We start from the raw sequence: 26,985 nt of genomic DNA on the forward strand, positions 1-26,985 counted from the left end.
ATGGCCCCCGATGCCGGGGCGGCCCCTTCAACGGTTCCCGCGACGACCCGGGCCGCGGCATCCCCACGAGCACCCACGGCCCCACCCGCTCGGGGGATCTTCCGGGGTTTCACGCTCCGGCGCAAGCCCCCGAAGGCCGATTCGTTGGCAAGCGCCGGCAAGAGGGAAAGGGACAATTCTCCGCCTGCCGCGCCGAGCAAGAAGGCGTGCACGGACACCAGCAGCGGCGCCGACCGAGCTGACACAGGGGCCTATGGCGCCGCCACCGCATCCGCCGGCGTCCTAGCCCCGATGGAGATGGCGCTGGCAACAGGTACGGCACCATCCCGCTTACTTACCTGCACTTTCATTTGCCAATTAATCCTGCAACTGTACCTTCCTTCTTTGCAGGCGACGCTCCGCCCGCAGCAAACCCCCTGAAGACCCCTGCCGGGACGGAGGAGGAGGGGGAGGTTCCCCACGCAAGCCCAGTGGCCCCGCAAGGTCCTCATCCTGAGCCCCCGCGTCTGCCTCCGGGCAACTTGTTTAGCTTCCTGCTTCTCATCCTTCTCGCTGTTGCAGGCCCAAGCACGCCCGCACCAGGAGCGGGCGCTACGGTGGTTAACTTCGACTTCGACGTCAAGGTTACGGCGACGACGGAGGAGCCGGAGGCAGTCCCCACGCCAAGCCCTGTCATGCCAGCCGCAGCGGCAGCGGCGACCACCGCCGCCACCGGGACGGCGTCCGGCGACACGCCAGTGGCCGCAGACGCTGCTGGCGCGGATTCTTCTGCCACCCAGCAGGGGGCGGTCCCTGCCAGGGGCGCGGCAACCTCACCAGCCCCGCAGTCCCCGGGTGCGGGTGAGGGGGAGGTTGCTGAGGAAGAGCAACAGGATGCTCCGCCGCAAGCGGACGACCCCCCGCCCAACTATACGGTGGCGGTGGGGGCTTCATCGTCGTCGGCCGCCACCTTCGACACCGACCTCGGCACCCTTGCCGGGGTGGCTTGGAATCCCATCACTTGGGATCCGAGCGTCTTCGACCGGGGGCACCGGTTCCTTGATGCTGTCAAGGACCAGCAGCTGGCCTTCGTCACCTCCTTCAACGAGGTGAGGGAGCACCACACGATCGCCAAGAGCCAGTTGGACGAGCTGCGGCTGGCCGTGGAGAAGGAGCGGGAGGAGCTCTCCCGGCTGCGGGAGGAGACGCGCCTCGCCAGGGAGGAGGCGTGCCTTGCCCGGGAAGCCTTGGAGGATGCCGACACACCGGTCGTCCCCGAACAGGAGCTCTACCGGCGGCTGGAGGCTCAGCGCGCCGAGCTCCAGGGAGCTCTGGACTTGCTAGCGGCGGCCCAGGCGGAAACCAAGAAGGAGCACGCTGAGGTGCTCGCTGCGGCCCAGGCTCGGATCGACGAGAAGGGCGGTCTAATCCCCAACTATCTCGGCGAGATCCAAGGCCTGTGCGTCAAGCTGGAGGTGCAGATCAAGGCCACCGCAAGTGCGGTGGACGCGTCAGTCCGACACGAGATCCAGCTCCACGCTGCCAAGGACAAAGCAGCCCGGCTCGAGACCGAGTTGGCCACTGTCCAGGAGGAGCTCGCCAAGGCCGGCGAGCCCAACGCGACCCAGGCCGTGCAGCTCGCGTTGCTGGCGAGCCGCCTCCACAAGGCCAAGAAGGCCACGCTTGACGCCCGGCTCCACCACGGCACGCTGATCGGGGAACGGCAGCTGGAGACCGAGAAGCTGCTCAAGATCGCCCAAGCGCTACACGACCGGCTGCACCGGATCGAGCTGCAGGCCGTGGAGGTGGACGGCACAGATGTCTCCACGCTGATCCCGTTCTTCTCCGACTTGGTGGGGAATTTCACGGTGCTCGACGTCTGGATCGCCAAGTTTGGCACTGATGAGGTTGCCAACTGCGCCCGGGAGGTTGCCGGGACGATCCTTCCGAGGGTGCACCTTCGAGACGCTGCTGGACGCCTGGTCGGACAGCGAGGACGAACCCACCCACACTCAAGCAGTGAGTGGGTTTGTCGACGAGATCCGTGCTTGAGCTCGAGGGGCAGCACCGCTTCTGCCCCGTAGACAAGGGCGAAAGGAGTTTCGCCCGTTGCGGGACTAGGTGTGGTCCTGATTGACCACAGCACGGGCTGGAGTTCTTCGACCCAGTGCTTCCCGTGGCCTTTGAACTTGTCAAAGGTTCTCGTCTTGAGCCCCCGCAGCACTTCCGCGTTGGCTCGCTCCGCCTGCCCGTTACTTCTTGGGTGAGCAACAGACGCGTGCCTGCAGTGTAATTTGGTGCCCATGCCCTCGCAGTAGTCCTGGAACACCGCGCTCGTGAATTGCGTGCCATTGTCGGTGATGATGCCGTTAGGCACACCAAACCGGCACACAATGTTCTTGAAGAACTTGATGGCCGCCTGGGCGGTCACCTTCCGCACTGGTTCCACTTCCACCCACTTGGAGAATTTGTCGATGGCCACGAGCAAGTACTCGTAGACACCAACTGCTCTCGGCAGCTGGCTAATGATGTCCAGCCCCCAGACCGCGAATGGCCACAAGGACGGGATGGCCTGCAGGGCCTGCGCCGGCTGGTTGCTCTTCTTCGCGTAGAACTGGCATGCCTCACACGTCTTCACCAGCTGCTCCGCGTTGGCCAGGGCCGTGGGTCAGTAGAAACCATGCCGAAACACCTTGCCGGCCAGCACCCGGGAGGCCACATTGTGGGAGCATGTGCCTCGATGTATCTCCTCCAACAGTGCGCGCCCTTCGTCTTGGGGCACGCAGAAGAGCTTGACTCCATTTGCACGCCTGCGATAGAGGTTCCCATCAACCACGGCGTACATTTTGGCTTGCCGGGCTACTCGCTCCACGGCAGCGTCGTCGTCCAGGAGGGCCTCTCCCTTCAGGTGGCGGGCGATTTCCACCGCCCAGGGAGGGGTCTCCCTGCCAACGCATGCCGCTACGTCAGCGGCATGGACCCCTGCTGTTGCGGGGTTTCCTTCGGTTGCCGGAGGGGCTTCCCCGGCAACCGGCTTGGGGGCGACTGAAGGCGCCGCCTGCTTGTGGCAGAACACCCCCGCCGGAGGCTTCCGGCGTTCTGCTGCCATCTTGGACAGCTCGTCCGCCGTGGAGTTGTCCTTCTGCTTGACGTGCTCGAATCGCAAACCCTTAAACTTGCGTTCTAGCTTGCATACTTCCTCTACGTACGGTGTCATCTGCGGGCAGTCGTAGTCCTTGTTAACCTGGTTGATCACGAGCTGGGAGTCCGTGAACGACCAGGCGCTTGATGTCCAGCGCGATTGCTGCCCGCAACCCGGCAAGCAAACCCTCGTACTCCGCCGCGTTGTTAGTGGAGCTAGGGAAATCGAGTTGGACAGCAAATTTCAACTGATCCCCCGTCGGTGACTCGATGACGGCCCCAGCGCCAGCTCCCTGGAGGCTGAACGCGCCGTCGAAGTACAAGATCCAGTGGCCTTCGTCCAGCTTGCCCAGCAGGCTGGTCTCCGGCTCATCCTCTTCTACACCCGTCGATGTCCACTCCGCGACGAAGTCCGCCAGGGCTGCACTCTTGATGCTCTTGGAGTTGGTGAAGTGCAGATCGAACTCTGACAGCTCCATCCTCCACTCGGCCACCCTCCCGGTGGCTTCAAGGTTGGTGAGGGCTCGCTCAAGGCAGAACCTCGACACCACCTTGACGCGGTGCACCTGGAAGTAGTGGCGCAGCTTGTGGGACGCGAGAAGAATCCCCAGGAGGAGCTTCTGCACCTGCGGGTACCTTGTGCGGGCGTCGGGCAGCACCGTGCTGACGAAGTACACCGTGTGCTGCACGACCCGCGTGCGCGGTGCCGACGTTGCCAGCTGGGGGGTGGTTTCTGGGTCCAAGGCAGTTGCCGGGGGCCGTTCAGCCCCCTGCCCCGCAGCCTTAGTTCCCGGAACGTCTTCTTCCCTCTCGACAACCAGCACCGAGCTGACCACCTGGTCAGTCGCTGCTAGGTAGAGTAGGAGCGGCTCGCCCGGCCTGGGGGCGACGAGGACGGGCGGCGACTTTAGGTACGGCTTGAGACCCTGGAACACCACCTCGGCCTCGGGGGTCCACTCTATCGGGCCCTTCTTCTTCATCACCTTGAAGAAGGTAGGGTGTGCTCGCCCAACCCTGAGATGAAGCGGCCCAGCGCGGCAACGCAGCTGTTGAGGCGCTGGACATCCTTCACCTTGCGGGGAGCCTCCATCCGTGCGACGCGTGGGTCGCATCGCTGGGTTCCCGGAAGGATCTCGCCACGGGCGGCAATGAGCAGGCTGCCCGGCAAGCTACCAGCCCGGCTGGGCAGGCGGGGCTTCTGGGAATAATTCCGCATGGGCACCTCCCGGGAAGGCACTCACTGGGAGGAGGCATTCCTGGGCGCAGGATTCCGCCGTGAGGGCGGGGCCGAGCGAACGGAGCAGCGGCGCCACGTGGGGGCGCGGCAGGGGCCTAGTGCGCAGTCTCGCCAGGACAAGGAGTGAGACGCACGGCGCATTTAATGACCCGACAGGAGGGGCGTTATCCGTAGTCAGGCGAACAATGGCTGTCCAGGCGTTGTTTCTAGGCCTTAGACCCCTAGACGCGGGGTTTGCGCTCATGCATGCATGCCACCACACCGAGGAGGAGCTGCCCAAGCTCCCTGCTAGCCACTTGTAATTCATGCACCATGGCTCCTGTGGTATCCCCTTGGATATAAAAGGAGGACCTCCGCCAACGGTCAAGGGGTTGGTTTTTTGGGAAGGTTCGGTTCGGTTGTTTTCGGTCAAACAACTCATGGTTCTATACTAGCGTTAACCAAAAGTAGCAAGGAGCACTTAGCGAAAAAGAGAGCACCCGTGGACCCTCCCCCGGGAACTTGTAAACCCTCTGTTTTACAATAATACCAGCTCAGACAAGCAGGACGTAGGGTTTTACACCTCCGGGTGGACCGAACCTGGGTAAAAAGGGTGTGCATGCGTAGTACACAATTGCTATGGATACATGAATCCTAGTAACGAGGATCAAGCGTTACAGACACCTTTGGAATTGCCGGTGGTCCCATGGAAAAATGAACACCGCAAGGCGTTTACTTGCCATAGAAACACGAAAGATGATGGCTGTAGCTTATGGTGAGAAAACCACGCTCAAAGATAAAACCACCAACATCAAGCAACTTGTTGGAAACGAGAACTAAGGTTTCTCAGGGTAAAACACATCCTTAGAGAAAAAACCGACGTCTATAGTAGCCAACAATCAACGCAGAGCATTCTATTGTCGTTCATGGGTGTGACCAAGCTAGAAATGCAGATTCTGGTTGATCCTACCTTCATCATGTGCAAACTTAGCTATGCTCAGATCGACTGATGATCCTTAAGCTTATTGCACCAAGTGAAGTAAAGTCCCACTTCATGAATGTATCCCCTAGGAATGCATTTTGAAAAGTGACTTCTCCATACTGAGGTACTTTGTACGCAGCAGGGTAAGGTAGATGTGGATGGCATTGGGCTACGATCTCAAATGATATTATCCAATGCCACAAAGACATGAAGTGGTGTTGCGTCAGACGACTCATCGTCTTAAGTGTAAACCACTACACGATACATCTCTTGGTTGAGATCAAGGTAATCTTCGTACATGACGTACTAAGATTCCCAACAAAATCCGATGTAATCCAAGGCAAAATGTAGCTGGATGACAAAAAATCTTGACTCAACGGACAAGGTAACAACATATGAATCAACCGACCTAGAAGAAGGCGATCCATGAAGTCGTTCAAAGGAAAGGCAAAAGCCAAGGTAGAAAAGCATGTTCTATAACAAATATAGAATGCCAGGAAGAGGAAGGAAAGAACAGATTGACGTACTCATTGCGTTACGCGGCATGGCCAAAAGACCAGCGTTGATCTTGCAGCGAGTCAAATCGGACAACCTGACGAAGCCAATTGAAAGAATGTGAAACCATCTGAAAGAAGGCAAGTCGGGGAGTCAAGAAGAAAAGAAAGAGACGAGCGAAAGAGAAGAAAAGCTTCGTCTATAACACATATAGAACCACCAGCTAGAAGAGAAAGAGAAGGTCTTCATCAGTCTTGAAGCAAAAGAAGAGACGAGAAAGACACCACCTGAGGTACTACGGAAAACCCACGAGATACTTAGTTTGCAAAACATAGGCGAGAGGGAACTTTTCATAAAACAAGAAGGGTGGGTGGGTGGGAAAGAAGAAAAATAGAGCCTATTTTCACGTTTTCAAATAGTTTAGAGGGACAAAATAGATTTCTAGACACAACTTCGACCAAAAGTAGCCAGGGAACCCTAGATTCAGTTTAGCTCTGATACCAAGTTGTAAGACCCCGGGACCGGAATTATACAATTTAGCCCCAAATTGCTAACCTTGCATAATTCAAGCCTCAGGTTCTTAACCTACAATAAACACTTCAATACGTACACACATTAATGTGCTCATCGCATGATTTTGCAACATGAATATCATTACCAAAACTGTACAGAAGAGAGCAATTACAAAGCTCATACAAGGAGCAGAAGAACAATTATTACAAAGAGAGGACACATGTCCCAACATTACATCATTACATCAGCGGAAGTCAAATTATGCCGAGTACGGACAAGAATATAGCATGGCCTGAAGAGGCTAAGAGCTGGAAGGAAACCCGCCACAAGTCTCAGAACCCTGATCTGGATCTCCTGGCTAAACATCGAATCCAACGTCGTGCTTCACGAAGAAGAAGCTAGCGGCTCACCTGCTCTGCTGGAACCTCTGAAGAAAACAACGTTGCAAAGCAACTGAGTACAAAGTACTCGCAAGACTTACGGGAAGATCTATGCTAGTATGCAACAAGTCTCAAAGGAGGTTATGCAGCAACAACAATATCTGGAGAGACACGGCCAAGCCCGCGCGGGCAGGGAGCGCCCTCCCCGGGGACGAGACAGGGCTCGTGCTGAGGAGCAGCGCGAGTCCGACTACACCGGCGGCGACGAGCCGGGCTTCGAGGAGCCTCGTGGCGTCGCCTGCATCCATGGGGGAGCTTATGCTCTCCCATCCCATGCCACGGTGAAGCGCCTCACCCGCAACGTGTGCGCGCTATTGCCGGACGCAGAGGCGCAGCAGCCGCTGAGGTGGTCGCATGTGTCGATCACCTTCAGGGCCGACGATCACCCAGCGCGACAGCTGGGTTCAGGGGTCATACCTTTTGTGGTTTCACCAATCATCAGCAACATGACGGTGACGAAGGTGTTGGTGGACAACGGAGCAGGGCTGAGCCTCCTGTCCGCCAGGTTGGTGGAGAAACTCCAGTTGCCGGTAGAGCAGCTGAAGCCCACCGACCCGTTCCGGGGAGTGAACCCCGGGATCGTGCGCCCCCCGGGGCGCATCACGCTGCCGGTGACCTTCGGGTCCCGGGAAGCGTTCAGGACCGAGCACATAGTGTTCAACGTGGCGCATACCCCGTTGCCCTACAACGGGATCCTTGGTCGGCCGGCGCTAATCAAGTTCATGGCGGCGACCCATTGCGCCTACGGCGTGATGAAGATGCCATCTGTGTACGGCGTCCTCTCCATCAGGTGCGATCTCAAGGACGCGGCCTGGTGTGTTCGCGAGGTCGTTAGGGCCGCCGCCGCGGCCGACGCCGGTGACGAAGACGTTGCCGGGGACGAAGGCTCGCTGGGCGACGGCCCGGCAACGAAGAAGACCCGCGCTGCCCCGTAAGAGCTTGCTGGGGGAAGCGCAGGCTCGAGCTCATGCCCCGGCAAGGGCCAGAAGTTCCGGGAGGAGGCCGCCAGGGTGAAGAGGCTGCCCCTCCTAGCCGGCAGCAAAGAGCACACCGTCACCTTCGGTGCAAACCTTACTGCCGAATAGGAAAGCGCCCTCATCACCTTCCTCCGGGAGAATGCCGACGTGTTTGCTTGGGAGCCGTCGGACCTTCCCAGAGTCCCTAGGGGGGTGATTGAGCATCGACTCACGGTGCGTCCGGACGCCCGCCTCGTCAAACAGAAGATCCACCGGCAAGCGCAGGAGCGGAAGGATTTCATCAAGCAAGAAGTGGACAAGCTCAAGGCTGCAGGGGCTATCAGGGAAGTTATGTACCCCACTTGGTTAGCTAACCCTGTAGTAGTACCCAAGGCGGGAAATAAGCTTCGCATGTGTGTAGATTTCACTGATCTTAACCGTGCATGTCGCAAGGATCCTTTCTCTGTACCCCGCATCGTTCAGATAGTTGATTGCACTGCTGGTTGCGATTTGTTGAGCTTTTTGGATGCTTTTTCCGGCTACCATCAAATTAAGATGGCAGTCGAAGACGAGGAGAAAACAGTGTTCATCACCCCGGTTGGCTGTTACTGTTACACGTGCATGCCTTTCGGGTTGAAGAACGCGGGCTCAACATTCCAGCGCACGCTGCGCGAGTGTTTGGGACCCCAGCTAGGCCGGAACGTGGAGGCCTACATGGACGATATTGTCATCAAATCGAAGCGCGGGGACTCACTGATTGATGACCTGCGGGAAACGTTTGATAACCTCCGCAGGATCAAACTTGCTGATTGAGAAGTGCACCTTCAGTGTAGACGCGGGCTAGCTTCTAGGTTTCTTGGTTTCGCACGGGGGGATACAAGCCAACCCACGCAAGATAGAAGCAATCGAGAAAATGGAGGCTCCCCACAAGGTGTAGGATGTCCAGTGCCTCAACGGCTGCGTTGCCGCGCTGGGCCGCTTCATCTCGAGGTTAGGCGAACACGCCCTACCCTTCTTCGAGGTCCAGTAACCGCACCCCCCGAGGCCGAGGCGGCGTTCCAGGATCTCAAGCAGTACCTGAGGTCGCCGCCCATTCTTGTAACATCCCAAAATTTTCAAATTTGGATGTTCGCACCTTTACATTTCTTATGCATATCACCTTGATCATATCTTAAAATATCAGTGTTCGTTATGATGCATTGTTAAAAGTGTTTGAAATGGTGTTTTGGAATGTGTTAGGTTGATAGAAATTGATTCGAGAATTTTCTAGAATTTAAAAATGCATTCTAGGATTTTATTTGGATTTATTTAAAGCTTAAAAACCTTAAAACTATTTTTAATAATTTAATTTTGAGTGGGAATTATTTTACAGAATTTTTGGGAATTTTTCTGAAGCCATTTGATATTTTAAATGATTTAAATGGAATTTCGGGTGAATTATGGGTCCTGAAAAGTATTTTATAATCTTTTTCTTTTATTCTTTTTCTTTTTCTTTGAAAATACGCTTTCTCAGCAGGAAAACGTATTCTCGGGGGAATACGCTTTCAGTCTCTCTCTCTCTCTCTCTCTGACAGGTGGGGCCCACCTGTCATCCCACACCTCTGCCGCCCCCCCGGCCGCGCCACCGCCGCCTGCCTGCTCGCCCGCGCCGCCGCCGCCCTGCGCCGCCCCCGGCCGCCCACGCCCGCCTGCCCGCGTCGCCGCTAGTCCGCGCGCGCTCGTGCATGCCCTGCGCCCCGCCCGCGCTCGCCAACCGCCACGCGCATGACCGCGCGCCCGACCCCGCGCACGCCCGCGTCCAAACCGCCGACGCCCATGACCTCCAACCCCGACCGCCTCCCCACACGCGCGCTATAAGTTGCCCCCGAACCCCTCTCTCACGCGCTCTCCCTTCCCTTCGCCGGCCGCGCTCTCTCTCTCGCCCGCGCCCCCAAACTCCGGCCAAAACTGCCGCCGCCGCAGCCCAACTCTGGCGAGAAATTGTCGGAGCTGCACTGCGCCGTTTGCCGAGCCGCCACCGCCCTAGTGATCCTTGCGACGCCTGAAGCTCCCCCAGCTCTTCATTTTCTTTCCCGAGTCCCGATTCGTCGAATCGTTCATCTCAAGTGAGATTTGGGTATGAACTTGTTCAAGTTCTCTGAAACTTAGGCTTTTCGGTTAGCTCTGTTCAAGCGTCGATTGTTAGCAGACCATTGATCATTATGTGCTCTAGTTTTCACCATTTTGTAGAGGGAATGTTTCTCTATAATTTCTCTGTAGACAGTAGCTGTAGACGGTTCATCTCGGGCATTGCATCGTCGTCGCAAAATGGTATTCTAATCAGCTTCTCTGCCGTATCTCTGCCGCGGCAGAAAGTTGCAGCACCTTCCTTAGTGGGTAGCCTTATTCGCAGTAGTTCTCGTTGTTGTCCGTAGCATCATTTTAGTTGTTTCTTTTTGTAGATTGAACTTTAGGAACACCCCTTCACAGCCATTTCATAGCTCCATAGTTAGTGAAACCAGTGCCATTTGAAAGAGTAGATCATATTCTTGGATTCCCTTTTTTAGTTCTATGTCATTGGAATAGTTTAGCACCAGTAGCTTTTCAGTAGAAGTTAGTATTCTTTCTCTGTCAGAATCTGACTAGCCACCTTTGCAAGCCAGTAACTTTTGACCTGTTTACCCAATTGACCTGAAACCTGTGGCGTTAGTTAGTACAACCCTAGAACTATACTGTAGCATATGTTTCATGCCATGCTCTGTACTTTAGTACCTATTACCTGTCAACCCTAGTTGCTATCTGTTAAAAGTAGCAGATTTATGAATCTTCAGTCTTAGCCACTCTAGCCTTAACCTTAGGCTTTAGAACTGGAATTGTTAATACTATGGTATTACTTAGATGACGTTTAGGTTCTGTTTTGTATGCTTGTGATACATCCTTTATCCGAAGTTCATTTGGAGTTATATTGGATTTTGAGAGATGTTTGGAACTATGCATTTATTGTCATTTCGTTCTACGTGTTAGATTATTCGGATTGCGATTGCGAAGAGTGCCAGGGAGTGGACGACCGCAACAACTTCTCTGATCCAGGCAAGTTACACTTACTGACCATGTAGAACCTATATTTTTGCTTATGCTATTTTGTTTACAACATCATAGGGATGCATGTTAGAGTTATTTCTTTATGAAGTATTTATCAAATGCGTTTTCAACATGTTTAGTTATTCCTAGTAGATTGCTTATAGGATTTATTGCCATGCCACCAAATACCATAGGTTATGTATATACATTTTTCCAAAGCATGCTATACTATTATAACGGGACGGGACCCAAACTAAATTGCAAAGTATTAAGTGCTCTTTATGAGTGAGTATGTTTTTGGAAAAATGTTTTCGAAATAAAACCAAAATGTTTTATCTGGATGGAGTGGTATGATGGAGGCCAGTTGGCTGTCGGCAAGTGTTGTAGCCCCGTAACGGGTACACGCTCAGGAGAAGGTGGGGACCGCTGTCCAGAAATCCAAGAGTTCAAACCTTCTCATGTACCCAAAGGCTTCATGTGCAACCACTTGCTATTATGGGCTCTGGCTTGGTCGACTAAGTAGCGGGAAACCCTTACCTAGGTATCGCCATCCGGAGAGGAGCCAATGTGCTCATATGGGGCGGGCGGTGCCAGAATTAGGTATCAGGGGGCTTCTAGTGAAAGACTTCGTCACAATCTTTACCTGTTGCGCACGCTTGTCGTCAGGCAACACTTTGGACTGATTGTGTCAAGTGGGTAAAGTGTACAAACCTCTCGAGAGTGTCAATCTAATCGATTAGCCATGCCCCTGGTTACGGGCGACTTTGAGTCATTAAGTCAGGAGAAGTGGAGATCTTCAAGTTTAATTTTGAAAAACCCCAAAACTGTTTGACTCGATGGAAGGTTCCACAGAATGAGTCAGGGAAAAGGGATGCTATGTGAGTGTCAGTTGACCCAGAGTGCATAGCTAGGTCGTGGAGTGAACATCCACAGAATGACCATACTATTGATCAAACCCTGTTTTATCAAAACTCTAGGATAGAGATTTTCAAAGGAAAATACTATGAGTATTTCGAAACCCCAAAGACAGCATTTTGCAAAAACAACCCTAGTAGCCAACTAGGAAATCCTTCATCATTTCCATGCATTACTCCTAACCACACAGGTGTGACTTGCAAGTACATTCAATGTACTGAGCTGAACCTATCATGTGCAGAGAGTGACGCATAAGAAGAAGACGCAGGGTCGCGAGTCTACGCTCAACTTGCTTGTGGCGTTGATGGGACTCCCTCTTTATCAGTGTGTTTTATTTGAACTTCCGCTTGCTTGTATTAAGTACTCTGGATTTGTTAATCGAACCGATGTAATAGACATGTGTATGGTATTTCATCAATGGAACAGTGTGTGCTAGCATTTGATCCAGGGACTAGCACAGTTTACACAGAGGTCCGGATCCTTACGGGTCTGTTGCCTGCAGGTCGTGACCCTAGTATTGGAAAAGCCATAAGGACTTATTTTAAGTAAATCAAGATGGATATATACCTATATTTATACTCGTATTCTTGTCTATCTAACATGAATTCCAATTCACTCTTCTCATCTTTGTTAAAAAATTGTGTAGATGGCTGCCAACGGAGAGTTTCACCAGGCTGGACAGGGCGACTTTCCTTTTGAGGCACAGCTACGTGATGTGACCACATACCTGCGCATGCCTTCACCAGAGTTCCGTGCTTACCGTTACGCGGACCGCCCAGGACACGTCGACATCAGCGCCAAGATCCGTGGACGTCAGGTTTACCCCGTCACCAGGGACGTCACCTTCACCGTGGAAGCAGATACCTGGGAGGCTGGCCTGATAAAGGCTATGCAGGAGGCTCTTGCCCGTATCTGCGGCGAGTACGCCTCTGAGCTCGTCTTCACTGCCTAAGAGGACTTCGGCAAGAAGACCCGATACGGGAATCTGTTTCCCCGTACTTACGACCTCACCCCCAGCGCCCAACAGTACGACGACCTCGAGCGTTACCTCGACAGTGTCCAGAGTCAGCATGAGGTCACTAGGATCATCTCAGATGCACACCTCCACGCCCGAGATGAGCTGAACCGGGAGTTAGCCCTGGCTGATGTCCAGATCGCCGCCCTCAAGCGGGAGAATGATCTGCTGAAGACCAAGGACATGGAGTCACAGCAGAAGGGTCAGGAACTGGAGGCCCTGAACAAAGACGCCAAGGACGAGTTGCAGCAGCTTCAGGAGACAGCTGTCATACAGCAAGAGGAGCTAGGGGAAGCAGTAGATGAGAAGGAGGAACTAAAGAATCAGATCAATAGCTTTGAGATGGAAGTGCACCTTCTCAAGGGAACCATTTCCACCCTCCGGGAAGAGCTGGAGGAGGCACGTGACAATGGAGAGGATGTTCAGGCTAAGGATGAGGCTTTCCTCAGCAATGACGAGGACTACGAGGAGGAGATGCAGTTCACAGTTGAGGTACAGAAGCTCCTCCTGGGGATTCTGCTCGCCTCCCGCAAACTGCGTCATTACTTCCAGGCAAACCACGTCACGGTAGTGTCGGGGTTCTGCCTTGAGCGAGCCCTCACCAACCGTGAAGCCACCGGGAGGGTGGCCAAATGGAGGATGGAGCTGTTGGAGTTCGATCTCCACTTCACCAACTCCAAGAGCATCAAGAGTGTGGCCCTGGCAGACTTCGTCGTGGAGTGGACGTCGAGGGGTGTAGAAGAGGAGGCGCCGGAGACCAGCCTGCCGGGCAGGCTGGACGAAGGCCATTGGATCCTGTACTTCGACGGCGCGTTCAGCCTCCAGGGAGCTGGCGCTGGGGTCTTCATCGAGTCACTGATGGGAGATCAGTTGAGATTTGCTGTCCAAGTTGATTTCCCGAACTCCAACAACACGGCGGAGCACGAGGGTTTGCTCGCCGGGTTGCGGGCAGCAATCGCCCTGGACATTATCGCCTGGTTGTTCGCGGGGACTCCCAGCTCGTGATCAACCAGGTTAACAAGGGCTACGACTGCCCGCAGATGGCACCGTACGTGGAGGAAGTCCGCAAGCTAGAACGCAAGTTCAAGGGTTTGCGATTCGAGCACGTCAAGCGGAAGGACAACTTCACGGCCGACGAGCTGTCCAAGATGGCAGCAGAACGCCGGAAGCCTCCGGCAGGGGTGGTCTGGCACAGGCAAGCTACGCCCTCAGTCGCCACCGAGCCGGTCGCCGGGGAAGCCCCTCCGGCAACCAAAGGAAACCCCGCGACAGCAGGTGTCCATGCTGCTGACGTAGCGGCATGCATTGGCAGGGAGACCCCTCCCTGGGCGGTGGAAATCGCCCGTTACCTGAAGGGGGAGGCTCTCTCGGAAGACGACGTCGCTGCGGAGCGAGTGGCTCGGCAAGCCAAGATGTACGCCGTGCAAATGAAGTCAAGCTCCACCGCAGGCATGCAAATGGAGTGAACCTCTACCGCAGGCATGCAAATGGAGTCAAGCTCCTCTGCGTGCCCCAAGATGAAGGGCGCGCACTGTTGGAGGAGATACATCGAGGCACATGCTCCCACCATGTGGCCTCCCGGGCGCTGGCCGGCAAGGCATTTTGGCACGATTTCTACTGGCCCACGGCCCTGGCCGACGTGGAACAGCTGGTGAAGACGTGTGAGGCGTGCCAGTTCCGCGCAAAGAAGAGCAATCAGCCGGCGCAGGCTCTGCAGGTCATCCCATCCTCGTGGCCATTCACAGTCTGGGGGCTGGACATCGTCGGCAAGCTGCCGAGAGCGGTTGGCGGCTACGAATACGTGCTCGTGGCCATCGACAAGTTTTCCAAGTGGGTGGAGGTGGAACCGGTGCGAAAGCTGACCGCCCAGGCGGCCATCAAGTTCTTCAAGAGCATTGTGTGCCGGTTTGGTATGCCTAACGGCATCATCACCGACAACGCACGCACTTCACGAGCACGGTGTTCCAGGCCTACTGCGAAAGCTTGGGCACCAGGATACACTTCGCGTCCGTTGCTCACCGAAGGAGAAACGGGCAGGCGGAGCGAGCCAATGCGGAAGTTCTGCGAGGGCTCAAGACAAGAACCTTTGACAAGTTCAAAGGCCACGGGAAACACTGGGTCGAAGAACTCCAGCCCGTGCTGTGGTCAATCAGGACCACACCTAACCGGGCAACGGGCGAAACCCCTTTCGCCCTTGTCTACGGGGCAGAAGCGGTGCTGCCCATCGAGCTCAAGCATGAATCTCCGCGAGTACGCGCGTACGGCAACTCCAGCCAACACGATCAAAGGGTTCACGATCTGAACTTCATCGAAGAGCTTCGATGCCGGGCTGCTATGCGAGCCGCGCGCTACCAGCAGCGACTCCGTCGTTATCACGATAGGCGAGTCCGTTCTCGGGTGCTCGAGAACGGTGACCTTGTCATGCGCCAGATACAAGGAACGAAGGCCGGGAACAAGTTGATTCCGAAATGGGAGGCCCCTTCCGGGTAGTGCAGGTGACCAGGCCGGGGGCTGTCCGGTTGGAAACCGAAGAAGGCTTGAGCACTTGCGCGAGTTCTACCCGTGAAGTGGCGGAGCCCGACCCTCAGGTCATGCCGCCGATGCATACCTCTCGAACTAGCGTAGCCGGGCAGCCCCCATGTGTAAACCACTAGTTACTGTGAATAAAGATTACTGTCGTTTCCTGAATGTTTAGTTGCCTCGTTTTATTTGCATGTTCCTTTCACTTCTGTCTCCTGCCCTAGGTGCACAGAAGTCTCTTCCCATACTTGGTTGTGAGCAGGGGGCTGCCGGAGCCTCAAAAACGTAAACCCGTTGTCGGATCCTTCCGGCACGGGGCATGCAGTTACCGGGCTTCCCGCAACGTGCATCACGGCATGCAGTTGCTGGGCTCCCCGCAACGTGCATCATGCACTCGCTGCGTCTGGGAAATAAAAGTGCTCACATTCAAGTTTGGTATCGACCCTTCTGTGCCCGGGGGCTGGGAGGCAGGAGAGTTATCCATACTGTTGCTTTGTGTTTTTCATGAATTTCGAAAAAAAATTGCAGCATCTCAAGCTTGGTAAGAATCTAATGTGCAGGGTAAAGGGGGAATCTTGCGCACTGTAATGCCCGCGGACCGCCCACGGGTCGGGCGTGTAGCAACGCCTTGTGTTGCGGAGCGACCGCACCACGAGGGACTCGCCGCACTTCGAGGCCCCTGATTCAGGAGGAAGCCGCCACGTGTGCCACAGCAACTTGACATGCAGAGTGGCGAGGACCGTACCGCACTCCAAGGGGTGGGGCACCACGTATGCTGCCTTGACCCGGCACGCGTGGTGGCAAGCCTCCCTCCCGCGCCTATAAAAAGAGCGTCCTGGCCATGGAACGGCTCAGAGTGAAGCCCAGGAAGAGGCTGCGAAGGCGAGCGGTGCCGCAAAGACACGATGGTAGTGCATGCCATCAGCGCCCAACACCGACGGGTGCACTGCCGTACCGCCCCTGCCGCATCCCTCCACCGAGCCCACCTGCGCTCGGCGCCGGTGGATGCACTGTCGCCGTGTCCCTGCCACACCTCCTCTAGTGAGCGGCTCCGGGGCGAGGGTTGCCGTGGAGACACTGGGGTGGTGCATTCCATCAGCGCTCAGCGCTGACGGGTGCACTACCGCAGTGCCCCTGCCGCATCCCTCCAGAGGGTATCTCCGCAAGGAGCGAGGGTTGCCGCGGAGACACTATGGGAGTGCATGCCATCCGCGCTCAGCACCGAGGGGTGCACTGCCATAGTGTCCATGCCGCACCCCTCCAGAGGGCGCCTCTAGAGGCGAGGGTCGTCGCGAGGACGCTGTGATGGTGCCGGTGCCGGCGTTCGCCGTCCGCTCCCCCCTCAGGTGCACTTCCCCCAAGCAGTGAGGGCTGCTGCGGGGACGCCGTGATGTCTTCGCCACCCGCATCTGCCGGTGGTGGCGAGGATGTCACGGTGTCCCTACTGCACCCTCGGGACGGGTTCCTGAGATAGCAAGGGCTTTTCCAAAGGCGAGGGTTGTTGCGGAGGCGCGGTGGCAGCATCGGCGTCGGTGCTTGCCGCCGGCGGCGATCCTGCCACGGCGTCCCTACCGCATCCCCCCAGTAGGCTCTCTCAAGGGAGACGTCCCAGGCGCACCCCTCCAGCAAGTGGACCGAGCACGAGGCCGAACGAAAAGCTAAGTACTTGAACCTGAACGATGAACTCTTTGAGAACTAAGCGTAACTGAAAGCTACCTCGCTAAGTGTGACTCCGAAACCTGCGTGTGGCTGGGGTGTTAGAAGGATGCCTGCGGGGGGAGTGCGCTCCCCGTATGGCTTCTAGGTCCGTCCCGGGAGGGCATGGCTTGGAGTAGTTACCCCGCAAGCGGAGTGACTCGCCACTGCTGCGTGACCCCAGGTCAGCACTGCGGGTCCGTCCCGGGTCCCTGGTCCGGTCAAGAGTGAGGCGCGCGAGTCCCCGGCAACAGAAAGCACAACACACAACGGCTGAGGGATCCACCCCGCGAGGCAGCCCTGGGAACAAGGAACGAGGATTAAGCAGAACTAAAAGCCGGATTAACAAAGTAACAAACGATTACATGAGCTAATGAATCAGTAATTGTTCAAACGGTGCCAAGCGCCGTGCTTGCAGGAACGAAAAAAAAAAGAAGGAAAACAAAGGAACGGCAAGGGCCGGCGGGAGACTGCGGCAACTAGTTGCTGGCGTCTTCCGTCTGGGCCTCTGGGGACGGCTCGGGGTCCGGCTTCCGCTGCATCCGCTCGACCACCTCATCGACAAACCCACTCACCGCCTGAGTGTGGGTGGGTTTGTCCTCGCTGTCCGACCAAGCATCCAGCAGCGTCTCGAAGGGAAACTCCGGGTCCCGGAGGTGTACCCTCAGAAGGATCGTCCCGGCAACCTCTCGGGCACAGTTGGCAACCTCGTTAGCGCCAAACGTGACGATTCAGATGTCGAGCGCCCCGAACTTCCCCACCAGGTCGGAGAAGAACGGGATCCGCGTTGAAACGTCCGTGCCGTCCACCTCCGCGGCCTGCAGCTCGAACCGAGGCAGCAGGTCACGCAGCACTCGGGCGATCTTGAGCAGCTTCTCGGTCTCCTACTGCTGTTGCCCGATCAACGTGCTGTGGGGGAGCCGGGCATCGAGCGTGGCTTCTTGGCCTTCCGGAGGCGGCTCGCCAGCGACGCGAGCTTCGTGGCCTTGGCCACATTGTCTTCGCCGGACTTGGCGAGCTCCTCCCGGACAGCGGCCAGCTCGGTCTCGAGGTGGACCTCATGCCGGGCTGCCGCGTCCACCGAGCTTTCGGTGGCCTTGGTCTGCACCTCCAGCTTGACACGCAGGCCTTGGATCTCGCCGCGATAGTTGGCGATCAGATTGCTCTTCTCGTCGATCTGGGCCTGGGCCACAGCGAGCACCTCAGCGTGCTCCTTCTTGGTTTCTGCCTGGGCCGCCAGCAGGGAATCTAGGGCTACCTGGAGCTCGGCGCGCTGAGCCTCCAGCCGCCGGTAGAGTTCCTCTTTTGGGACGACCGGTGTGGCAGCATCCTCCAAGGCTTCCTGGGCAAGGCGCGCCTCCTCCTTGGCGAGGTGCGTCTCCCCCCGCAGCCGGGAAAGCTCTTCTCGCTCCTTCTCCACGGCTTGCGGCAGCTCATCAAGCTGGCTCTTGGCGATCGCGTGGTGCTCCCTCACCTCGTTAAAGGAGGTGACGAAGGCCAGTTGCTGGTCCTTGACGGCGTCAAGGAACCGGTGCCCCTGATCGAAGACGCTCGGATCCCAGGTGATGGGATTCCAAGCCACCCCGGCAAGGGTGCCGAGGTCGGTGTCAAAGGTAGTGGCCGACGACGATGAGGCCCCCGCCGCTACCATATAGCTAGGCAGGGGCTCGTCCACTTGCGGCAGAGCGTCCTGCCGCTCCTGCCAGACAACCTCCCCCTCACCCGCGCCCAGGGACTGCGGGGCTGATGTGGTTGCCACGCCCCCGGCAGGGGCTGCCCCCTGCTGGGAGGCAACAGAATCTGTGCCGGCGACATCTATGGTCGCTGGCGCGCCCCCGGACGCCGTCCCTGTGGCGGCGGAGGTCGCCGCTGCCGCTGCGAACGGTGCAACAGAGCTTGGCGTGAGGTCTGCCTCCTGCTCCTCCGCCGTCCCCTTAACCTTGGCGCCGGAGTCGATGTCAACCACCGTAGCGCCCCCTTCAGGTGCAGGCGCGCTTGGGCCTACAGCAGCGAGAAGTGTGAGAAGTGGGAAGCTAAAGGAGTTGCCCGGAGGCAGGCGCGGGGGCTCAGAATGGTTACCTTGCAGGGTCGTTGGGCCTGCGGGGGGAGCCTCTCCCTCCTCCTCTGTCCCGGCAAGGGTCTCCTGGAGGCTTGCTGCGTGCGGAGCGTCGCCTACGTAAAGAGAAGGTACGGCTACATGGTTAACTGACAAATGAAAACGCAGGTAAGGAACCGGGAAAGAGCTGTACTTGTTGCTAGCGCCACCTCTGTCGGGGCTGAGTCGCCGACAGGCGCGGTGGCTATGCCGCGGGCTCCTGTGCCGGCCGGATCGACGACGCTGCCGGCGTCCGCGCGCGCCTTCTTGCTCGGCGCGACAGGCGGGGAGTCGTCCCTCCCCCTCTTGCTGGCGCTTGCCGATGAATCGGCCTTCAGGGGGTTGCGCCGGAGCACGAAACCCCGGAAGACCCCCCGAGCGGGCGGGGCCGTGGGTGCTCGTGGGGTTGCCGCGGCTCGGGGCACCGCGGGAATCGACGACGGGGCTGCCGCGACGTCGGGGGCCATCGCCGGTGGGGCTGCCGCGGTGCCCCGGGCAGCTGCTACGGGGGTAGCTGCCGCTGGGTCGCGGGCGGTCGTTGCCGGGATGGTCACCGCCGTGGCTCCGGCTACCGCTGCAGGTGTGGTTGATAGCCTCGAGGGTGTCCCGATCTTTCGATGAGATACCTAATTATCGATTTGGTAGGAGGTGACGTTGACGATCCGACTACAACCTAGGAGGCAGCGCCTTAGCGATCGATACACCAACTCCAGAAGGTTATTGATCCCGCGGGGGCACGATCAACCTGACCACGAAGGTCTTTGTTCCTGCAAGCAATCGAAGAACAAGCAAGAACAAGATGAAAAGCAATCTGAAATTGCGAATAGGAGATATGAAGGTTCACGAATCTGAATACTCAATATAGTTGGAGTCTTGATGACGGTAAAACAGGTGGTCTAACCGACACACGCGATTACACGAAAGTAGCAAAGGCTAAACTTTATCTAATCAAAACCCAAGGCTCCATGGGGGGGCTCATGGGGTATAAATAGGAGGGGAACTAGGTGGTTTTCGGACAGGTCCTTGAGGGACTCCGAAACGGCCTAGGAATCCTCCTAAAACACAACGAAAACATCTAAAAATTGGCTGGACCCTATTACATGGCCTTAGGCCCAATAAAGCAAGGTTATAACCCTCATCTTTGGCCCATAGATACCCATTGGAGGGAGAATCCTCCACTTGGCCGAAATCCCATTGATGAAGAGGATGCGGCCTTCTTCTCATCTCTCGTTATGGCGGTTTCAATGTTCTGAAATCATCACTTGAGCTAGCTCCCGCCACCTTGCTGCCACCTCCATGGTTTGCTGTCCAACGCTGATCCTTGAGGTGCAAGCTAGGTCCTTCATTCCTAAAACACATAAAAGAACCCATCTTAGGCAGCAGCATGTTCTCATTAATATTAAATGAAGTACCGAGGAACGAAAGTACCTGATAATTTAGTTGTCGTGCACGAGCTCTAGTAATTGGTCCATGTATCTCCGGTACTTGAGGTGTATGTGCTGTAGGGGCTGTGGTTGTATCATTAGTTGGGATGTCCTCATCATCCTCCCCTTCTTGAATCGAAGTCGTCCTCGACGGCAGTTCATCTTCTTCTCCCAAATAAGGCTTCAAATCTGCAATGTTAAACGTGGGACTAACCCCAAAATCTGCAGGTAGCTCAAGTTTATATGCATTATCATTAATTTTTGCTAACACCTTAAAGGGACCATCAGCTCGTGGCATTAACTTAGACTTGCGCAAATCAGGGAAACGATCTTTGCGCAAATGCAACCAAACAAGATCTCCAGGTTCAAACACAATTTGTTTTCTGCCCCTATCTCCCGCAAGTTTATACTTAGAATTCATGCGCTCAATGTTCTCTTTAGTCGTCTCATGCATTTTTATTATAAGTTCAGCACGTTCCTTAGCATCAAAGTTAACTTTTTCAGAAGTTGGCAAAGGTAACAAATCAATTGGTGCACGAGGCATAACCCCCGGCGGGAACCCCGTGGCGGGGACATCCTAGCCCGAGATCCAATTCACCCACACCTGGAGGGATTCCGGGTCCATGCCCTTGTGGTGGAGGCGTGTCCTGTCTCCAGACCCCGTGTACATCCACGTGGAGCGGGAGCGCAGTTGGAGCGGCGCGACTCGCCAGCTAATGAAGGTTCGCGCCACATCGACGTCGGTGAGCCCCGCCGGCCGCAATGCCTTGATCTTCTCCACGATGGGGAGGAGATCGGCGTCGCGGTGGTATCGGTCCTACCAGCCGCTGTTGGGTTGCGGCAGCTTGGTGGGCGAGAGGATGAACTCCTTGGGGTCTTGCACCCGGACCCAGCACCAGTCGCCCCGCCATTGCCTCTCGATCTTCTCCGACCGGACGATCAACTCGGACTTCATCCGGTCGCGGGCGTGGAACACCACCCGTGACGACATCGCGTTCGTGTTATCGATCCGGGGGTAGAAGTAATGCCGGAACAGTGCCACCGACGGCATTACCCCGACGAATGCTTTGCAGAGGAATTGGAAGGTGGCGAGGAGGTAGAGAGACATGGGGTGGAGCTGCGCCACCCGCAGCTGGTACGACTCCATGAGCGCGTGGAGGAATAGAGAGAAGGGCGGCACCAACCCGGTGAGGATGAAGCGCCTGAACACCCGGAAGTCGTTTTCCGGGTGGTCGGCTCCCACGGGGAAAATCAGGGTCTCCCCGTGCTCGTTGAATCCGGAGGCAACGGCGTGCCGGATCTTGGCCAGTAGAAGCTGAGCGTGGCCCTCATCACCCGCTTCTTCTGCTCTTTGTCGGCGGCGGCCTTGGCAGCCGCCTCGCTCTTGCTGGCCGCTGCTTTCTTTGGGGCCTTCCCTTCCTTTCCTTTCCTAGTGGTGAGGGGCGCCATGGGGAGCAGAGGCAGAGGCTAACAAGGTTCTCGGGCGCAAGATGCGAAAGGTAGGAGGAAGAAAGCTGGGGGGCTAAGTGTTTCCCCCATAGCGTAGCAGTAAAAGCCTTATAGCACCCTGCCGTTTGGTAACGGCCAGTTCCGCACCCTACAGGTGCGCTGGGATAATTGCTAATCAAGAGGATAATGTGAAGAGTGGCCTTAACTTCCCTGTTTAAGGGGAAGGTTATGGCGGAAATCTCATGCCCACTAGTCCGTCCATAATGGCGGAGTATGTGGGGCAACGAGGAGACGCGGGCCCAAGGTGAGTCGGGACCCACGCGTCAGTTGGGGCATAGCCTGGCAACCGACCAAGGAAAGGTTCGCCCGGGAACAGGTGTTGCCGGCCCACGCCCGGGGCCTACTGTCGCACCAGTGGCACCCGGGGTGCTCCCGCTGCGCGACGCGTGGGTCGCATCGCTGGGTTCCCGGAAGAATCTCGCCAAGGGCGACAACGCGCAGGCTGCCCGGCAAGCTACCAGCCCGGCAGGGCTGGCGGGGCTTCTGGGAATAATTCCGCCTGGGCACCTCCCGGGAAGGCACTCGCCGGGAGGAGGTGTTCCTGGGCGCAGGTTTCTGCTGTGAGGGCGGGGCCGAGCGAACGGAGCAGCGGCGCCACGTGGGCGCGCGGCAGGCGCCCAGTGCACAGTCTCGATAGGACAAGGAGTGAGGCGCACGGCACATTTAATGACCCGACAGGAGGGGCGTTATCCGTCTAGTCAGGCAAACAGTGGCTGTCCAGGCCTAGTTTTTAGGCCTTAGACCTCTAGCCGCGGGGTTGGCGCTCATGCATGCATGACAGCGCACCGAGGAGGAGCTGCACAAGCTCCCTGCTTGCCACTTGTAATTCATGCACCATGGCACCTGTGGTATCCCCTTGGCTATAAAAGGAGTACCTCCGTCAGCGGTCAAGGGGTTGGGTTTTTGGGAGGGTTCGGTTCGGTTGTTTTCGGTCAAACAACTCATGGTTCTATACTAGCCTTAGCCAAAAGTAGCAAGGAGCACTTAACCAAAAAGAGAGCACCCAGGGACCCTCCCCCGAGAACTTGTAAACCCTCTGTTTTACAATAATACAAGCTCAAACAAGTAGGACGTAGGGTTTTACACCTCCGGGTGGTCCGGACCTGGGTAAAAAGGGTGTGCATGCGTTCTTAGTGTCTTCGTAGGCTTTGCATTCGCCCCGCCGACGATCGCCGGAGCGATCCCCGTAGCCCACTGCCGAACCTAAAAGGGGGTGCCCGTGCACCCCCCGTGTCGGAGCCCCGCGCGACGACAGCCTCCACGTTCCGGCCTAACTAGGGTCCCAAACACTCGCACAACGCGCCCTGGAATGTTGAGCGCGCGTTCTTCAACCCGAAAGGCATGCACGTGTAACAATAGCAGCCAACTGAGGTGATGAACGCTGTTTTCTCCTCGTCTTCGACCGCCATCCTAATTTGATGGTAGCCGGAAAAAGCATCTAGAATGCTCAGCAAGTCACAACCGCGGTGGAATCAACTATTTGATCGATACGGGGCACAGGGAAAGGATCCTTGGCCAGCGGGTGGCCATGGCCACCGAGCTCCATTTTTGGAGCTCCAGCGGCCGGCGAGCTCTGATTCTTGACCCCGAAGCTTCCCTCTCCCTCCCGATCTATCTCTCTGTCGTCGCACGGGGCTCCGACACCGGGGATGCTCGGGCACCCCCTTTGAGGTTCGGCAGTGGGCGACGGGGATCGCCCTAGCGGTCGCCGGCGAGACCAATGCGAAGCGTAAAAAACTCAATGAACACGAGATTGTTTTACCCAGGTTCGGGCCACCCTGAGGTGTAAAACCCTACGTCCTGCTTCTGAGTTCGTTGTTAACAGAAGAACAAGGGGTTTTACAGGTTGCCGGGGGGAGTCCCCAGGTGCTCTCCTTTTTTGGCTAAGTGCTACTTGCTACTTGCTACTCCTGGCTAGAGCTAGTAGTGAACTGAACGTGACCGAGCCAACCCTTTGACAGTTGGCGGGGGTCGTCCCTTTATACTGAAGGGGATGCCACAGGTGCCACGGTGCATGGGTGACAAATGGCGAGCAGAGAGCTAACGCAGCTCATCCTCGGTGCGCTGGCTTGCATGCAGACTAGGTAGCCCTGCAGCTAGGGGTCTAGGCGCCTGAAATTTACCCCGGGCGGGTCACTATTGGCTGTAAGGACGGGCAATTCCCTTTTGGTCAGAGCATTTAATGCTGGCGTGTGCTTCACTCCTCCTCCTGACAAATCCTCCGCGCGGCGTGCCCGCTGAGCGGCCACGTGGTGCCGCTGTTGCTCTCGCTCGCTCCTGCTCTTGTAACGGCCGCTTGCGCCCAGGAACACCCTCCTGGCAAGTAAACTTCCGGGAATCACCCAGGCGGGATTTCTCCTGCTGCCCTGCAACGCAACCCCCGCAGCCCGACTAGCCCTGCCGGGCTGGCGACTTGCCGGGCAGCTTGTGCGGGGCTGCCCGGGGTGTGATCCTTCCGGGCAGCAAGCGAGGTGGCCCACGCGTCATGCAGCGGTGGTACCTCGGGTGCCACTGGTGCCGCAGTAGCCCCCGGGCGTGGGCCGGCAACACTTGTTCCCGGGTAGAACCATTCCTGGTCGGTTGCCGGGCGATGCCCTCAACCGATGCGTGGGTCCCGAGCCGCTTCGGGACCCTGATTACGCACTGCTTCAAGGGCTCTGCCGTTACGCGAAGAGTAGTGGGCGCGAGATTTCCACCTTAACCTCCCCAGTAAACACGGGTGGTTAAGGCCACGCCCTGCGTTATCCCCTCTTAGGGCGTAATTATCCCAGTGCACCCGTGGGGTGCGGATGCGACCATTGCTCGGCACCAGGGCGCTATAAGACCCCGCCGCTGAGCTAGGGAGCAAACACTTAGCCCCCAACTTTCTCCTTCGTCTCCAATCTTTTTCGCTCCCCTGCCTCCGGCCAGCTTTCGCCCAGATCCCTCATGGCACCCCCTGCTCCCAAGAAAGGGAAAGACTCCAAGAGGCCCGCAGCCGGCATGAGCGAGACGGCTTCCCAGAAGCCCGTCTCGGACAAGGACCAAAAGAGGAGGGAGCTGAGGGCCTCGTGCGCCTTCCTCCGGCCTAGCTACAACGGCGAGGCGCGGGACAAGGTTCGGCACACCGTTGCCTCACGCTTCAACGAGTACGGGGAGACCCTCATTTTCCCCGCCGGCGCCGACCACCAGGAAAACGACTTCTGGGTGTTCGCGCGCTTCATCCTTGCCGGGTTGGTACCTCTGTTCTCCCTATTCCTCCATGCGCTCATGGAGTCATACCAGCTCCGGGTGGTGCAGCTCCACCCTACCTCCCTCTTTCTCCTCGCCGTCTTCCAGTTTCTCTGCGAGGCGTTCGTCGGAGTAATGCCGTCGGTGGTGTTATTCCGGCACTACTTCTACCCCCGCATCGAGCAAGCCGGGGCGATGTCATCGGGGGTGGTGTTCCATGCCCGCGCCCGGATGAAATCAGAGTTCATCGTCCGGTCGGAGAAGAAGATAGAAAAGGAGTGGCGGGCGGACTGGTGCTGGGTCCGCATGCAGGAGCTCAAAGAGTTCATCTCCACGCCCACCGAGCTGCCGGTGCCCAACAACACCTGGCGGAACCGCTACCACCGCGACGCCGAGCTCCTCCCCATCGTCGCGAAGATCAAGGCTCTACGGCTAGCAGGGCTCACCGATCTCGACGTGGCACGCGCCTACATCAGCTTCACTCCCGCCCCGCGTGGATGTACACGGGTTCCGGGGACAGGACACGCCTTCATCACGGGGGCGTGGACCCAGAGGCCATGCAGGCGTGGGTGAAGGGGATCACCGGCGAGGACATCCTCGTCACGGAGCTGCCGCCGGGGGTTTTCTCCCTCCACGCCGGCTTGCCGGAGCTACACGATATCATCGCCGCCTATCCGCCCTATAACGAGTGGGGGCTGATGGTCGACTCCCCTGCTCAGACCCCGCGTCCCCCTCTGCCCGCACCCCGTGGGAAGCGGGTTCTCGAGGACAGCGGGGAAGAGTCGAAGGTCAGCTAGCCCGACGTCCCGTCCTCCGACGAGGAGGCGGGCCAGGTCTCCGGGACCCAGGCGGTCATCCCCGTGGTGGACGAGGAGGATGACGATGATGACGCGCCCCTGATCTTACGGAGGTCAAGGGCGCCTGCGGCAGCGGCCACCTCCGCAGTGGCCGCCGGCGCCGCGGCGGCCTCAGCGTCGCCCCGGGCTGTGGCACCCCCCGGGCGCCCTCGCCGCCCGCCGTGCCGAGCAAGCGGACGCGCACCCAGGCCGGGGCGGGGGCCGGCGGCGCCGCCAATGCGCCCAACACCGACCCGATTCCAGTAGAGCAGGAGCCGGCAGCAGGTACTAATCCCCTCCTTGATCCCATGGCATACGTTAATCCCGTTCGCTTACCTACAACTGCGCCACCTTCTAAACTCGCAGGCGAAGTCCAGCTCACGGCAGGCAACCCAGCGACAGGGGCTGGAGTTGGAGTGGAGAAGGCTCCTCCCGCAAGTTCGATGACTCCGCAAGGTACTCACTTGGAGCCCCCATTGCGTCCATCGTTGGGCAACCCATCTTTTTTCTAAATTCTAACCTCACTCTTTGTCGCAGTCCTGACTGTGCCTGCAGCAGGAGCGGGCGCCATGGTGGTTGACCTCGGCTCTGACGCCGAGGACGCAGGGACGAGAAAGGAGCCGGAAGGGGCTCCTGCACCTAGCTCCCCCGCGGCGGACACGGTGGTGGCGGCGCCCGCCGCGCTAGCCGGGGGCGCGGATCCCACGGCCACCCCGTAGGAGGCGCCTCCCGCCGGGGAAACGACAACTCCTCCATCCCCGCAACCCACAGGTGCGGGTGTGTAGGAGGCTGCGGCAAGGGAGCAACATGCTCCGCTGCAAGCGAATGACATGCTCCCCCACCAAATAGTGGCGGCGGGGGCCTTGTCGTCATCCGCTGCTAACTTCGTCCCGGATTCCGGCATACTCACCGGGCCAACTTGGGATCCAATCACCTGGGACCCAAGCGTCTACGACCAGGGGCACCAGCTCCTTGACACGATCA

At 57.6% G+C, this 26,985-nt stretch overlaps 1 protein-coding gene across 1 annotated transcript; it reads left to right on the forward strand.

The window, feature by feature from the left end:
• LOC106866387 lies at window positions 1-26,720 on the forward strand. The gene is made up of 7 exons (XM_014900492.1): window positions 1-313; window positions 562-788; window positions 1,263-1,655; window positions 1,776-1,907; window positions 12,344-12,618; window positions 12,715-13,250; window positions 26,539-26,720. The coding sequence occupies exons 1-7, from the start codon at window positions 1-3 to the stop codon at window positions 26,718-26,720; spliced, it is 2,058 nt and encodes a 685-aa protein (XP_014755978.1).
• The last annotated feature ends 265 nt before the right edge of the window (window positions 26,721-26,985 follow it).

This window comes from Brachypodium distachyon, chromosome 3 (assembly GCF_000005505.3).
Source record: "Brachypodium distachyon strain Bd21 chromosome 3, Brachypodium_distachyon_v3.0, whole genome shotgun sequence".
Lineage (NCBI taxonomy): Eukaryota > Viridiplantae > Streptophyta > Magnoliopsida > Poales > Poaceae > Brachypodium > Brachypodium distachyon.

Bases quoted from the DNA above. Each gene is read 5' to 3' on its own strand.
- LOC106866387 (XM_014900492.1), top strand. From the start codon at position 1: ATGGCCCCCGATGCCGGGGCGGCCCCTTCAACGGTTCCCGCGACGACC. The intron at 12,619-12,714 runs GTACGCCTCTGA...CCTCACCCCCAG, and splicing joins CTTGCCCGTATCTGCGGCGA to CGCCCAACAGTACGACGACC. The intron at 13,251-26,538 runs GTCATTACTTCC...TCTTTGTCGCAG, and splicing joins GCTCGCCTCCCGCAAACTGC to TCCTGACTGTGCCTGCAGCA.